General features: G+C 38.2%; 1 protein-coding gene and 1 long non-coding RNA gene across 4 annotated transcripts in view; one reads left to right on the forward strand and one right to left on the reverse strand.

Annotated features, from left to right (window-relative positions):
* LOC130592763 (uncharacterized) overlaps positions 1 to 14,732 on the reverse strand; it is a 36,261-nt gene extending 21,529 nt beyond the window's left edge. Inside the window, exon 1 of the long non-coding RNA XR_008970651.1 lies at positions 14,657 to 14,732. This is a non-coding gene — a long non-coding RNA (uncharacterized LOC130592763). The remainder of the gene's footprint in view (positions 1 to 14,656) is intronic.
* Positions 14,733 to 14,977: 245 nt separating this feature from the next.
* DMXL2 (Dmx like 2) overlaps positions 14,978 to 16,658 on the forward strand; it is a 53,455-nt gene continuing 51,774 nt past the window's right edge. For all 3 annotated transcript variants that reach the window (XM_057397334.1, XM_057397337.1, XM_057397346.1), the window contains exon 1: positions 14,978 to 15,097. In XM_057397334.1, the coding sequence (XP_057253317.1) occupies positions 15,011 to 15,097 (87 nt within the window). In that variant the 5' untranslated portion in view covers positions 14,978 to 15,010. The remainder of the gene's footprint in view (positions 15,098 to 16,658) is intronic.

Below are 16,658 nucleotides of genomic sequence, written 5' to 3' on the forward strand. Positions count from 1 at the left end.
GGAAGACTTGTCACTAAAGCAGATGGGATTTGTAGACAATCAGAACACAGACTGTCTTTGTAACACTCAAATGTCACACTGAGCAACAAAAGTCCTATAGCTGTCACGGTGAAGCATCGCTGCTTCATCTTGCTGAGGTGTGCTGGCATGTTGTTACACTTAATCTCTCACTTGATCTTCTTCCATTCACTTGTCTCTTGTCTTTAAGCAGGCTCCACACGGCACCATCTCTTCCACTAAAATTCCTGTTGTGCCTAGGAACCTTCACATCTATAAGCTAAAGGCTAGTACCTTAAGCACATCTATGTGAAAGAAACATGCTTCATCACAACTATGTTAATGCTGTCACACTGGAACACATATACACGATATATGTCACACCTTCACAAGTTCAGCTGATACCCGCTGAACTTTATCCAGCAGCAAAACAAAATACATTATGCAACTACACAAAGAAGAACCACTAAAACACAGATTAGGCTTAAAATAATGAGCTTTTAGACGTTTGGAGCTGGCTGCCTGCGACTGCCTACCAAGCTTCATAGCCTAACTGAATATATGCTCAGTACTTTAAATATGAAAGAGAGTTAAATAACTCAGTCTCCAACAGAATATTCTTAATTCCAGTCTCCTCAGCAAAAGTATCTCCCAGTATTGATAACATGAGACAGTACACAAAGAACTGTAAATTATACTTCTAATTTTGTATTGTTCAATTTAGTTAATAAGAACAGATGTTGTTGCTTCCCTCTGTACATATTTCTCTGTTGTTAAGAAAGTACAGACTATGTTTACCAGTTTTAAGTAACTATGAACCTGACACCTTGTTTCCCAGCATAATTTTTCTTATTCCATCTTGACTGGCACTGTCAGAGTACAGCAATCTGCAGAGCAATCTCCATGCTCATGATTAAATAGCTCCTCATGGTATTATTCATTTCTCTGGGAGATATGATGAATATATTCTGTAGTTAAATGCATGCATCTGAAAAATCCCAACATTATATTTTAATATTTCAGCTCAAGTCTTGATAAAGAAAGACAGATACAAGAAAATCAATTCCACCACTGGTCTCATTTCAATTTCATGGATTCTCCTCTGCAATCATAAGCAGAGTACTAGCCACCCTGAATGGAAATATCAGCTGTCCTAAATTGATCAATATTACACAGAAATATTGTGTGTATTGGAATTATTGGCCAGTAAAGGCTGTAGATACTACATGCTCAAGAGCGCTGAATGACTATTTTCAGGTTTACAGTCAGTTCCTTTTGCTGCTCATTGCAAGACCCCAACCAGCACCTTCACAGCAGCATCTCTTGGGAAACAGATGCTGAAGAAGGGCAGTCAAACTCTCTAATTACCCTTAGCACCTTCAGAAAAAGGACCAGCACACTTCCAGGCAAGAAACATACCCATGTTTCATTTTACGAAACAAAGGGAATAGAAATTTTGAACAAATTCATGCAAAGGCAATGACACTGAAGTAAGGTCATAAACCATGCTAGCTCGGCTTACCTTCTAAAATGGAGACAGAAGAAGCTGCTGGGTTTGACATGCTTGGTAAATGATCCCTGCCTTTGAAGAAAGTAGGATTTTACCCTAATTACAGTCAATGCCAACAGGCTTTCTGCACCTGCATACTGCACTGCCCTGGCTCCCATAAAAAAAAATACTATCACTAATCTTTAGCATATCTCTTCTGAAGAGGAAGAAAACACCAATATCACCACTATACAGATGAAGATGTATTTAGACCTATATGACTTGCCCAAGTACATGTAAAAGTAAGGAATTGTACCCAGATCTTCCTCATGAAGCTTAAAGTTTACATCATCCCCTAGTTGAACACAGAGAGGTTCATAACCTAAGGTTCTACATGCATTAGATTATCTTCTTCCCCCCACCTACCCTCCATCTCTCTCAAGTCTTCTTTTCCTTTCTTAATGCAACTTTCTAAAGCCCAGAAAGGTACTAGTAAGAGCATATCATCTTTGTATGTCCCTGAGGTATGAAGTCTTGCTGCCCAGCCTTTTCATATCCTCTGTTAGAATCATACCTTGGGGACCACCCATATTTAGAAGGCTTGTTTCCAAGCCTGAGTATTTAGACAAACACTAAAACCACTCGCTACAGGTTGAACAACAACAACAGAAAGAAATTAATCCTAAGGAACTTAGTAGGACAAAACTCTCAGTGACTTCAACAGTAAATTTTGCTTCTGAATAGGCAACAGTGGACCCATAATCTCAAAATACCTTGCCGACATTCATCACTTATTAAATGTATTTGCAAAACAACAAATCAAGTCCTAGCAAAACAAGCAGGGTACAAAAGGGGGATGACAGTCGTGTTAAAATAGTAAACCCAGTTTTCTGTATAGTTACTTAAACCAGTGGAAGAATAAATAAAATGTTACAGTGCACCATTTTAAAAATGTGGAAAGAAAAAAAAAAAAGAGGGGATGTAGGGAAGCACAGAAAACTTTCCCCATTGTCAAGTCAGTGATAAAGTGAGAACCATTTCAAAGCAAGTTTTGCTTCTTTTCCCCTTTAATCTCTTTACTTAAGTTTATTCAAATTTGTGAAACTAAAGTACGAGCAAAATACATACCTAACAAAGGGACATGGATCTCAAACAGTTTTCCCATAGGTTCTCTGAGCTCCAGTTTTTATACGGGAAAAAAAAAGCTTAGACTGTCCACAGCAGAATATCACCACTGGGTGTCACTAATGCTCTACGAAAAGGGAGCGAGCTACTACATTTTACATGTGTTTTCTGATGGAAATATTTCCACATGCTTTGGTAATTCTTAAGTCTTCATATAATACCTACATATTTAGGACACATTAATTTTAAGCAGATGAATAAATGACAGTACAGAATCTCAGGAGGTCCGTGTGTTTTCCCAAGAATCAATGCTATTTCTGCCTCAACTCTAACTTCATAGCATCCAATTTAGCAAGCAAGGAAATCCTGGCATAGAGCAACAATACATGAAAGCAACTGTTTCCATGCAATCGTTCTGAGAACAAACCAAGCTAATCAGTTGATGCCAAAGAGAACAAAAGAGCCAATATGCTCCTATGGTAAAAATCAACAGCTCCTTTGTTATAATCTTTTACCAACTAATAATAAAATACAGCATTGACAAGAACTTTTCAGTGTGCTTTTTATGTCTGTATGGTTGATCTGTAAGTGAGGTTTAGAGGTGAGAAGGCTATATATCTTTTTTTTTTTTGCTGCAAGTAAATTAAATTCCCATGAGCAATGCTCTATTTTAGCCTCAATACAGCAAATTAATTAAAAATATTTTCTTTCATCATGTTAAGCAAAAGCAGTTGTCAAGTTGTCAGCTTCTAATCACTTCACAAAAGATGTTGTCAGCTTTCTAATCCCTTCACAAAAGACGTACATACAATAAATCATTCAGGACAAAATTAACCTTTTTGTTTTCACTATAAGATTGTTTAGGCATTCAGTATAACAATATTTAACATACAGTTTTCTAAGTGAACTATCCAAGTTGTTCTTCTGATTCTTTTCAATGGGAAAGATCAGCTATAAAAAAAACGTAATTTTAAATCTCAAGTACTGAGAACATATTTATCCTTAAAAAAAAGTAGAGTATTACCCATTTCCTCAAAAATTGCTTATTATTCAAAAAAGAGTAAGTTTTCTACTACTATTATACAATCTTGCTAGGAAGCACTAAGTTTAAGGAATATAAAGAAGTGTTATCCTAATAACAGTACATCTCATTAAAGTTTTATACCATCACCAATGGTTCCATTTCTTTCACACATCATCCCAAACTCATCATGTCCCACTTAGTGAAGGCTTCCCTTTGTGAAAACTGTATGCTGACTGACAGAAGATACATGCTTGTTTCCCTTTTAACACCAGATATTTAACATACAACTCATATGTAATGTGTACATACACAATATGCATGTGTTACTGCTTTCCTTTCTCCAGTGCTATGCAGCTTGAGTATTCAGCATGCATCATTCCAAGAAGCCTGACAAAATGACATGAATAGAAACAATCTGGTCAAAATACAGTACAGACAAGCTAGCAAAGTTATCTTGCTATTTGTCCCCATACTTTTTCATTAGATAATAAAATACATATTTGATGGGTTTATTGCAAGGAAGATACATAAATGAATGCAGAAAGAAAACAGATATTGCAACGAGATTGAGAAGGATCCTGAAATGATGTCAGCAGATACAGATCTGTTAAAGACAGCAAAGCAGTGCTGGTTTCTATCAGTTAAGGTCCAAAGTATCTCTTTGGCACAGGCTCTTTTTAAATACACTTGTCTTTATTACAGCATCAATAAAAATATTCTGGGATCAGAAGACTTACTTCGTAAGTTCTCTGGCATCTGTCAATTGCACAACAGAAAAACACATACACTTCTGGCAAAACAAAAAACACACCAAACAAAACAAAAAGCAAACACACCCACTAAAAAAAAAACAAACAAAAAACCTCCACAAACACAAAAAACACCCTATCACAGCTAAAAGCCTGACTTGCACTATTGAAGTTGAATATCTTGTCTCTTGAGGCTGAGGAAGGCAGAATTATTCCATAATCACTTCTTGACACATGAAGCCCTATTCCTGAATAGGTGATTCTGACTATGTAAATTGAAATAGCTTTGGATATTCCATGGGTTTCATGCTTTTTCAGTTTTACAGGTGGGAGGGGAGTTTCATTTGCAATTATCTGTAACCTAGACATACTTTTCTTTAACTTACAAAAGCTTATAAGGAAACTAAAAGGCTTCTGTGGTGTTTCTCTATATATCCATTCTGTCAGTATGGGCCCTTCCTGTAACATAACATGTTATGTGATGTTGCCTTTGAGGATGCTTAGTCATTTTCCCCAATGCAGCTACCAGATTATTCCTCAGGAAATTATTATGACCTACTTCACAGCATTGCTGCTTCCTAATTACCAGCAAGGAGGGTCAGATTTGAACTTTGAGACACTAAACTAGGAAATGAATAATAAATATTTCTGAACAGCAAACTGACAGTGAGCTATACAAAGGTTTTGGAGGGTTTTTTTGCTAGTGTAGATCATTAGAATACTACCTTGCAGTTCTTGTCCCCAGAGAGTTTTTTTAAGAATGTTATTCCAGCCTTCCCCCATCCCTTTTTTGTTGTTCTACTAGAAACCCCATTCCTGGGCTAATCTTCCTACTTCTTGTTCTAAAGTGGGGAGGAGAGAATTTAATCTAAGTGAAAACTCATTTCTCCTTTGATCAGTTACTGTAAACACAAGGCAAAGGAAAATTCAGTGAATTTTTTTTATATTTCTAAGTAGCTCTCTTAGGGTTTTGAAATAGCAAATTTAAGGTTTGCTGAACCCTCAGATGGAGCTGCAAGCAAAAACAATTTACAATTGCATCTCATTGAAGAAAGCAACCAGGTCTAAAAGTAGCATCATGAGAAGTTTCCTTTATATCCAGCATCACATCTGGTGAGACCAATGGTGGTTTCTACCATTGGCTGGACCTACAAGTCTGAAGCTCCTCATCTGCCACAACAAACATTTTACGAAATGAATCACAGAACTTTCTCACAGCTAACACCATCTGGCAGAGCTCTGAAACACTGAAATGTTACCTGATGGGTGCAACCCTTTCTAAACATAGTAGCGCAGACTAGCTCCTTTCCCACTACATCTTCCTCCAGCAACTGAAGACATTTCTGAGGCATGAATAACAATGCTCAATACATACCTGTATATTTTTGCTACTTTTTCTGTAGCATGTGCACTACCCTCCCACATAAAAAACAAAGTCAAACAAACAAACAAAACCCCACAAAAGTAAAAACAACACCTAAACCCCCAATAAATTAATCACACTGTCTGCACTGCCTTGTCATTTTTTCTCCCACTACCATCTGTTCAGTATTTTTCAGCTGGAAGCAAGAGAAAAAAGCCAACAACATTCAACCACTATGTGCCTTGGAAGCTGAAGGAGCCAAAAGACCAAAGTCTAGAAATGGACCTATATTGCATATATTTTTTAGGCACATTGGCAATCTATATGTATTGCATACGTCTTACCACCAAGATAAAAATTGTATAGTTTTGTCAACATGATTGTAAAATGACCATACAGAAGTGCAGATAGCAGGATAATTCCCTTAGGCCTTTGGGCTCTATGTAGCCAAACACGTAAATCCACTCATCTCTTCCCCATCAGGGGAAAAAAAAAAAAAAATATATATATATATATATATATATATTAGAGGCACTTTCATTCTCTGCAGTGGGAACTGGAAAGCAGAAGCTTCCAGGTTTTCCAAGTTACCCACCTTGGGGGTGGGGGCAGTGAGGGGAGAGGAATAAAAAAAAAAAAAAAGGAACAAAACAAAACACAGCCCACTTTTTTTTATTTTTTTATTCCTCCTTCATAGTTGTTCTGGTTTCTATTTTTCAGTAAAATGTTTCATAGTTTTCTTCAGAACAGAGATTCCAGTCAACAGCCAGCACTAAAAATTATTCCAAGTTCTTTACTTCATTAGTACAACTGTACAGATGGAGAATTTGCACTGGTACTAGAGGTCTAAGCAACTAAACATCAAATTAAGCTGTATAAACCATAATAAAATATTATACAGCTCGATTACAAAACAGCTGATTTATAGCTAGTACATTTCTTGATCATGGCAGAACCAAATAATCCAGGCATTTGCAATGCTGAACCATATATCCTAGGCATCTCTCCTTTTCAGTTTTATTTACCGATTTAGGACCAAGACATAATGGGAATAATTAATCTTTGTGCTGGCACTGGGCTCAGTTCAAGAACAAAAGAGAGAGAACTTGGCTGCACTCAAGCCTGTCAGCATTATTTTGGCTCTTTGATACAAAGCAGGCAACATTCAAGGTTGACATAATCCACTACTTGGAGCAACTGTCAAGGTGTACTGCGATGCTACTGGTAAAAACCAGTTTGAAAACACAGAAGTTCAGCCTGGATGTCTCCTGCTCCAGAGATTCACAAAGAGGAGAGAGAGAAGGTGAGAAGTAGCACCTATTGGAGTCATCACCAGCAAAACACTAACAGATTCTTTAGCTAACCGAAAGCTTATGACTCCAGAACAGGTTAATGAGGCACAAAGAGGTGTTGGGATAGAGAAAACTGGAGACCATTTGAACATCAGAATACACTGCTTACAGATCCCCTATGCCTTATGTCAGATTGCTCAGTAAAGTTCAGTAATAGAGCACAGCTGGTGTCCAAATAGCTATTTGCAGATGGGAAAATACTCAAAGATGCTGAATGGTCCTACTCAGGCTTGCTGGCCTTCTTAATAAACACTTGTATTTAAGACCAGCTGCCCTTAGACAATATAGTATCTGACACTAAACACTGGTAGTCTGAGATCCTTTACAGACCACCCCACTGCTGGTTGTATGTTGGGCTGCACAGTCAGTACTAAAAATAAAACTGTTTTAAATAAGTTATTTGGCCAAAAATAATGGCAAGCACCCATGAGTAACAAATACGGCAGCAACTGTGATTAGTCTGTTTGATCTGCTTAACTCAAAAAAATCAAAATACAGACTGTTTGATAACTATGACTACAAGGTCAATGTTAAGTGATCCCTTTTTGGGTACATTATTATTAAGACAGAATAAATACTATATGATCCACCTAACAGGCTGCTAGGCCTGACACCTCAATTACTGGGTTTACGTATTTGCTGGAAAAGCAAAGCAAAACACATATACAAAAATCACTGTTGATCAGATATGGAAGAAAATATTATTTACATAGCTAAAGCCTCTTAACATCATAAGATTCAAGGAAATTTCAAAATATTAAAAGAAAAAAGAGACTTTATTTGAGTTCAGAGAAAATAAATATTCAGAGAGGAAAAAAAAAAAAAGCAAGTTTTTTTCCACAGGCTTTAACTTAAGGAAAATTATACAATTTTGTGCTCCCCTCAACGCAGCAAACCTTTGTGAACAGATGGTAGCAGTTCTGTGCGATGCAGTAGGCAGCATTCCATATCACGCTGCTGGCAAATATCACCACCATTTAAATGACTTACTCCTGTGCGCACCCTCAGAACACACGTACACATCACTGACCTGTCAGAGGAGTTTGGCACATACCACTTAACTCAGTGGTAATGAGCAGGCGAGACACAAGTTAAGACAGTACAACAAAACCTAAAAGAAATATATACAAATTAAAGAACACAAGAAACACTTTTCCCACCAAGTCACTGACAAAAACTATTTGTTTACTTAGGCCCAAATTTCACCTTTTATCTTGATTTAATTTGAGGTCTATGACTAGATATCTAGAGTGCTCTTTCAGTGAATTTGTTTCATAGCATAATTAATGATGGCTACCATTTGGTTCATTTCTCATATCCTGTTTGTGGTTCTAAGAACCGAGGGAATGTTTTTCCACAAGCACACATCTTTATTATAATCACAGAATTGTCTGCAAGATAAGGACTCACAGTTCATATCCCAAAATACTCCTAGAGGCTCACAATAATATGAGCAGTCAGGCAAATTTTACTTTAACATGTCCTGTAGCATTCTGCAGATTGGTTTGAAAACTAGAGTAAAATCAACATATTCCTTATAAATATGTTGACATAGGTATCAACGATTCTTAACTGTTCCTGCATTACAAATCTCCACAGTTCAAAACCTCTATGGACTTCTCACATTCTCTGCAGAAAAGCTACAAACAACCGAGTTGTTCCATATGCAATATTCCAGGAAATAGATTTAGTTTATTACCAACAGGAACTTGTTTTTTATTAATTATGATGAGTAATAAAGAGTCCACAAGAGTCAGTCACCAGTTCAAAACTATGAAGTCCATAGAGTTTTGCAAATCATGTTTCATCTTTCAACCTACTACCTCCAAAAAAACCTTACAATGCACGATTTTAGCAACTGAATACATTGACAGCATTTTGTTCTTGAGATATGTTCCTTAGATGCCATTTCTAGAACACAATTTACAAATATATAGTGCAAATACCTTCAATATTAATGTTCTTTATGTATTACTGCAAGAAATTCTCAAACGCTTTTCTGTGGACACAGATTATGAGGTGTTAAACCAAGGAACATCTGAACATCTGAAGTTCAGCAAATTCCATGGCAGTTATGGCTCGCTAACTCCACCAAAGATGATGAACCTCTGTCTTCCTGAGAAAGAATTCAGGATAGCAAAGATTCTAGATAAAATACCCTATGACTAAACAGGCCCAGTGCGAAAGGGAAGTCTTTGTTACATGGTTTTTCAGTGCCTTGGAGAAAAAAAAACAAACAAAAACACAAAGAAAAAGACCAAAAAAAAAAAATCCCAAAAAAAAACAAACACCAAAGCACAGAAACAGTATCAATAAAGATACCAACGTCAAGTTCCACAGAACATACAATGTTCTCTGTCAGAACAGCAAGGACAAGTAAAATCCCAGTCCATTTTTCTGAGTAAGTCATTAAGTCATATATCAAGCAAAAATTTGTCAGTCCATTTCCTAATCAGACAACTTAATTCTCACTGAACACAGGACTTTGTACCTCTAAAACATTGTTTGGGTGAGCTTTTTCATCTAAAAATGTAGTAAAGATTATAATTTGACCTTTCTTGCATTAAGAAAAGGTCAGTAACTCAAATTTAACTCACTGAAACACTGCTCATTGGTATTACTGTTGCTTACTACCAGCTGAAGTTTCCTTCACTAATACTGGTTTACAATGGATAAAAGATAACTAAAGACTATTCAGTGGACCTGCTTCTAATTAACTTTTCAACTGGAGAAGCATATCAGGGCAAAGCATCTAAAGTAGAGGTATTTGGGGGAATTTTTGGTTTTTAATTTTCCATTTCACAGTAGATTTTGTATTTTCAACTGTTTACTGATTGATGAGGGGGAAGAATATCACTCACGCAGTCTCAGACACTACTAAATATATCCCCAGCTTTTTAAAAGTCAATTAGACACAAGAACCTCCCTCAAGTTTTAAAAATAAATTTCACCACTAAGTCAAGTTGGTGAGAGATGCCTCAGAGTTATGTTAGTAAGAAGGAATATTGATAACTATTTTACTTGACTTCAAACAATCCATAACTGCCAACAGGCTAAATACTGGGGACCCAAATTTATTCACAGGAGACACATCAGTACTGCCTAAGCCACAGCCCATATAGATACATTGCAATGTTGTTCTCAGCATAAGAAAATGCCATTGGGATAATTAGCAATAGCTCAGGTCAAGTGTCAACAAGGTCACAAAATTTATGCTATAGATATGAATACTTCAGAGTTGATGAGTAGAGCCTAAAAATAAAAAATAAAATTAGCAAACCAAACTAAACCCCAGCAATTAGCACACAGTACACCAATTGCACTGATCAGTGGTATACTTCCATAAGGGGAAAACACATCTCATGAATTCCCTTTATAGTCAACAAATTAGTAAGACATTCTGGAGGCAGTTTGAAATACCTAGCTAGGTACTATAAGTACGTTCTGCAGAGATTTTGCTGAGCATATAAAGAACAAAAATTGAACAGTGTGGAAACTGTTTCCACTCCTCTTTCTCACTCAGTATACTTTGAGATAGAGAAATAGGGTTTATTTGTTACTAATATTGCAAACAGAAGAAAGTAAGTTCATAGTGACTTTTAACAGCTAAATCCATAAATGTTTGCATACTTTATTTACATCTTCAGTTCAAAGGAAGCAAAAGTGACAGCTATAGCGTTACAAGCTTGGTTGATTTTACATACAACTTAAAAATCCATACTACAATCTTTTGAAGTATAATTATCTATTCTTCTATTGTAACAGGCTTAAACTTAAGCTAGTTAAGGTCTTACCAAAAGCCAGTGAGTCTTAAGAATATGATGATTTAGGATGCATTCAGGTACCTGCAGAAATTAAGTTAGGCAAAATAACATCAAGATGCACGTTTTTAAAACAGTCTACATAGGTGCCAGTAAAATTCAAGAAGGGTACCATGCAGAAAACAAAAATTAAAATAACACAGGAGAAAAATTCTTCCCTTACAGTTTTTTCTTATTAGAAGAATAATAACCACCTTATAAAGTTAGAATTTATTAGTGACAAGGCACCTTGAAATTGAAGAAATAAATACACACTACAAGAACTACTACAAGAAATCAACACAAACCTAAACTGATGACAGGCTTTCCAAATGTCAGTCCAAAATATTTTGGCTTAAGATCCCCAGAAGGGCTTTTAATTGAAGTCTTCCTCAGTCTTTGCTGTGGTGCTTATATAATGGTTGGTGTTGAAGATGTGGCCTGAGCCTGAAAACAGTCATCAGAAGTTCATAAGCGGAATCCTCTTCTTGTGTCCTCGAGTTCCTGGATACAAGTCTGTACTATAAATAACCCCATGCAACACCATTCATGTCCTTTTTAAGGACAGAAACATCTGCCTTTGACTCAGTATGCATCTGAGATTTGTTTGTTTGCTTTTACCCCCATAAAGATGATATAGGGAAATTCCCAGGACACGTTTCATTTACATTTAGTGCCATGAGAACACTTGGTCTGATACAAACTGTTTTTATTATGTTACGAAGTTGTTTTTCTGCAACTGACTTTAAAATCATTTGTCATTCCACTAATTCATCATTTAGAGTAGAAGTTAAAGAACTCTATGTATATGGTCATTTGTGACTTCACTGAAGGAAATCTAGTTTCCAGATACTTGAAAGATATATGTAGAAAAGCTAGATACACAGATGATCAGAACTGCAAGAGTACAAAGTATTCTTCCATTTAAAAAAAAAACTATTTATATTAAAACAGTGCCTCCTACCACATATTTGACCCAGACACTCAGAAAATCACGCTAAACATGTTTGTTCAGTAGCTAAACTTCTGTATAACATAAGGATTTGGCATAGAGCACACAAATTCAGCCAACTGAACCAGTTAATACTTAATCCTATGTCATTGAAGTATAACGTCATGCCACATATCACTACTAGGAGTAATTTATGTTTATTCTGCCTCTGCTTGTCTAGCATCTACTCAGTCATTTCCTAAAAATAAAAATAAAAAATTACAAAATAAAAAAAGTCTTAACCCACTCCCCACAGAAAACTCTACCAGTCTGCAACTGCCATCACAATTATACGAGTCAACAAAACAAAAGCCTTGAAGGTTCTGAAGAGAATTAAGACAGCATTCTTAGATATAGCCTTCTCCTTAGCCACAGAAAGTCAGCACCTTCAAATAAGTGCCTCAACTCCCCTGTGCTGTTTAAATTGCCTGTCCTTTTTCCTACTTCACCACTTAATGGATTGGCATTTTTAATCATTAGTTACCTCCTCCACAAGTACCCAATTGTGGTTTAAAAGAATTACCAAAAAGTTTCATTTTTAATGCCCTTTTTTGTTTTCTGTAAAATAGAAAGTACAAGTGATTATTCTACAGGACAGTAAGAGTCCAAAGAGGGGAAGATGTTAAGACACCTATGCACTACCAAAAGCATTCAGCATTTAGATATCCCTTGGGAAGCAAGTTTCCATAAACACAATCTTTTAAAAATATCCAAGCAAAAATTGTGTTGTAGCAAGAACCTTTCAAGAGTATGTAAGAGGTGACCACCCTTCATAAAGCCTTTAAGGCTTTCTACAGAAACACAGTGAGCAACACTTCACAAAATTAAGACCATTACAGGGACAATGTTTACATACTAATATCTTTTTGGCAACTACCTTGTTGTGTCAGTAATAACAAAGGTTGAGAGGAAACTCACATTGCAGTTCAGAAATCAATATTAAAGAACAGGTGTTGCATCTTATGGATCAAAGAACAGGATTTTCTCTAAGTAAAGCTAATGGCTGGATTTGAGTTCTAGAGAAAACAGGCAAGTAATTTTTCTTCAGGCAAAAACACAATTTTAAAAACACAAAAATAATACTTCAAGAACCCAGTGAAGCTTTGAGACAATCATTCACAGAAACATAAAAGTGTTATGCTCACAAGTTCTCTTTTTTGTGGACAGGTAAAGGCCTTCAGGAGGAACATGGAAAGCTGACAGTGTTAGAAATGGACTGTGTTCTTTAGGTTTCAAGATACCAAGCCTGGAGTGCAGTATTTCACTTTTGAAATGAAAGGCAGTCCTGCATAGGTTGCTTTCCTTTGGATCATACTATTCTCCTAGCATCCTACTTAATTTTATGACTGACTGTGCAAATTCAAAAGCTAGCTGTCTTTTCAGGCATTAGTTGGACTTCGTTTCACTTACTTAAAAAACAGAAAAAAAAACAAACAAAAAAAAAACAAAAAACCAAATCAAACAGAAAGCTTCATGACACTGCTTTTGCCTCTAAGTCCTGTTGCATGAATTCAGGGAAAAAAAAAAATAAACTTACCCAAAATAAAAAACAACTGTAAATTAGCATACATTTTATATGGACAATGTCTTCAATCAAAGAAGTTATGGAACACTAATCAGTGGAAACATATGAACATTACATAGTGGTTTGACATGCAACCAGGTCAACTGAAGATCAAAGTATTTTTTCCCCTTTCATCCCAGGTAGAGATATCGTTCCCATCAAAAAAATAAAAAAGACAGCCTTTAACAAGCACAGCAGTTGAAAAAACAGTGAATGCTACAACAATGTTTTTTTTTCCGGCAAAAGATAACTTGGTTATGCCTTCATTTGCCTCTACATTCCGAGCAAACTCATTTATTCGGTAAGAGATGTACACTTTCAAGAAGAGGTGAAAGGCAAGATGAATCCTGAAGGAAGATTGCTATAGACTTAAAAAGAGATTGACTTTAGCAGGTTCAATCATTAGCACCAATGGTACAATAGCAAGACTACCTAGTACACAAAACCGAAGAACTTTCTTGGTACCATGACAAACAGCCTAGAAAGTATTTTGTTTTTCCTCCTTCAGAGTTTAGAATCCCTTCCAAACACTTTTCAGGAACCAGCTTTCTTCACACTTCCGAGACAGAAAAAGATAAGTACATTTAAAGGCCTTTGTTTTCAACAACGTTTGGCAGTTAACACAAATAAAGCAGCATAAGTCCCACGATAATTTGCATGAGGTCACACGATGTGCCTAAAACGCAACCACACACCTTAAACAGCAGCGGTCTCCCACCTCCTCATGCTATGCTTTTAGTGTCAAGTACTGGTAATTTTCTCACCAACTCCTAGTAAATGGTATTTACAACGACCCTGAAACATGGTGTATTTCTCACAGACACAAAGCAGCCTGACTTAATGTCGGCTCCACTCTTGAATCGATAGCTAAGTACAACCCCTCAGTGATCAACTACAACACACCAGCCAGCAGCTGCTGGTGGCCTCCAGAGGCAGACTCCCAAAAGCTTCGTAAAGAGCTTCACGACCAAACGCGAGGATCCTTAAAGAGAACAGCCCAAACCATCCACAGAACGGCTGCACGCAACTAATAAAAGTGCAGCGGCGGCTGCACCTGCCGGCCTCCAGCCAGGGAGGAGCTGCCAGTCCCTCCTCTGACGGGACACACCTCCCCAGGCGCTGCAGAGGCGGATAACCTCCTCCTCCTCCAACTCCTGCTTTTCCTCCAGCCCGCCCCGTGAGGCGCCCTGCCACTCCCTCACCTGACGGCACCAGCCGAGCGCTCCGCATCCTCAGCCGTCCCTCCCTCTCCTCTTTCAACCCCGGCGCTCTCCTGCGGCCCGCCCCGTGGCGGGACCCCGCGCTGACAGGACGAGCAATGACCCTCCCCGGGCACCCCCCGCGCCTTTAAATGCCTCCCGGGCTCGCGCACAACGGCCGCTGCTCGCGCGGGGGCGGTCCCTGTGCGCGCGCGCCTCACCTGACTCACTCTGAGCCCTGCGCGTGCTCCGCCTCCCCGGCGCGCGCCCGCCCGCCCGCTCGCCCGCCCGCGGCGGCAGTGGGCAGGGCCTGGGCTCCGCGCGGAGCCATCCGGGTCTCGTCCGCTCGCCGCCGCGATGCATCTGCACCAGGTGCTCACCGGCGCCGTGAACCCCGGGGACAACTGCTACTCGGTGGGCAGCGTGGAGGACATCCCCTTCACGGTAATGGTGGCGGTGCGAGAGGAGAGCCGGGCTGGAGCAGGGAAGGGGGGTGTCGTGTAGGCCCGAGGAGAGCGGTGGGAGGGGCTGGAGGGGATCAACCTGCGGGGCGGGGGACGGGCAGGATCTCTGCGACCCTCTTACCGGGGTTGGGATTACCGAGGTGGGGAATGCCGGTGTGGCTAAAGCGGGGATTATGAGCGGCGGGGCGGGGCTGTGACAGCCGGCGTGTTTATGGGTGTTTGTTTGTGTGTGTGTGTGTGTGTGTGTGTATCCGATCCTCCTGCGAAGAGGAGTGTTGCACTAGGCTTTTTAAGAAGCCTGTCCACTATTGATGAGCGTCTGGCTTCAATTACTGTGGTTAATAAAAGACAAATTTGTCAGATGGTCCTTTTAAACTGGAAGCGGAAAGAAATTGAAGGAAATACACTAAGTAAGTTTCAGGATTCCGGTAGTTTACATAATAAAATCTGTTTACCATCCACTGGCTATTTTTGTCTATTTCAGTGTTAATTTCCACTTTCTCAGTTTATGATATGCTTCTCTGACTCTCAGGAGTGATGAGCCCCTGCAGTGTTTTGCATACTGTTGTCTAATCAGTACGTTATTATTTGGGAATAAATTGTCTCATTAGGTTTTTTATTAACATTTACAACGCTATATCCCAAGCACAAACCAATTCCCAGCTAAATGATACAGAGTGTCGTTTTTAGTCTAAGATAACTGTCAGCAGACTTGTCAAACATTTAAAGCTTACTTTAGATCATCACAGATGTCTAACTTCAGTAATGAATGCTTCAAAGTCTTTAGGAAAAAAATAGGTGCCATGTCTGCCTTTATTTTCCTTGTTCTGGTGCTATGCAGCCGTACTGCTGTTAAAGGGACCTCTGTGACTTTTTATATTTATATAAGAAATAATTTACTCATTCATATGTGTTTCTTTGTACTGTGATAATTTGAAAAGTCAGTCAATTTGTATTACGAAAGACAACCTTATGCTTATTCTCATAATATTGTATACATTTTATAACATCTATAATGAATTATATATATATTGTTGTTTACACAAGAATTACCCAAGAACAAAAGTCACATTTTACAAAAAAAGAAATGCAGAATCATTTGGTAGCATGTTAATTTTGGAACTGCATATAACAGACCTCACTGTCTTCTGTGGCTGCTGCATCCAATTTTTTATTCTACAATAAAGAAGGAACTAAAAGGATAACTTTATCTTAATAAATGTATATTCTGGATTTCCACAGCTGTAATGTTCTTCTTCCCTTTTCTTCTTTCTCTGTGGTATTATTTACTGCTGAGCTAGACCTTGATCCTACAGTAAACAGTATGGCTAAAAACATCTGCTTGCAAACAGTTTGGGGTCTTATATCCAAATTCTTGGGAAATTAGTCACCTAGGTGACTCTCAGTAGCTTCAGTCTACCCCCAGCTGCAGGTGTCGCCTTTGTTAGTGCCTAACCTTAAATTCAGTTGGTCAACATCAGTAATGCTGTATTGACATAGCTTTACCCCCCTCCCCCTAGAAACCGTTAAACTGTTTGGAG

Source organism: Pezoporus wallicus, unplaced genomic scaffold, assembly GCF_028554395.1.
Source record: "Pezoporus wallicus isolate ANWC-B61680 ecotype Strahan unplaced genomic scaffold, APGP_CSIRO_Pwel_v1 contig_3952, whole genome shotgun sequence".
NCBI classification, from domain to species: Eukaryota; Metazoa; Chordata; class Aves; order Psittaciformes; family Psittacidae; genus Pezoporus; species Pezoporus wallicus.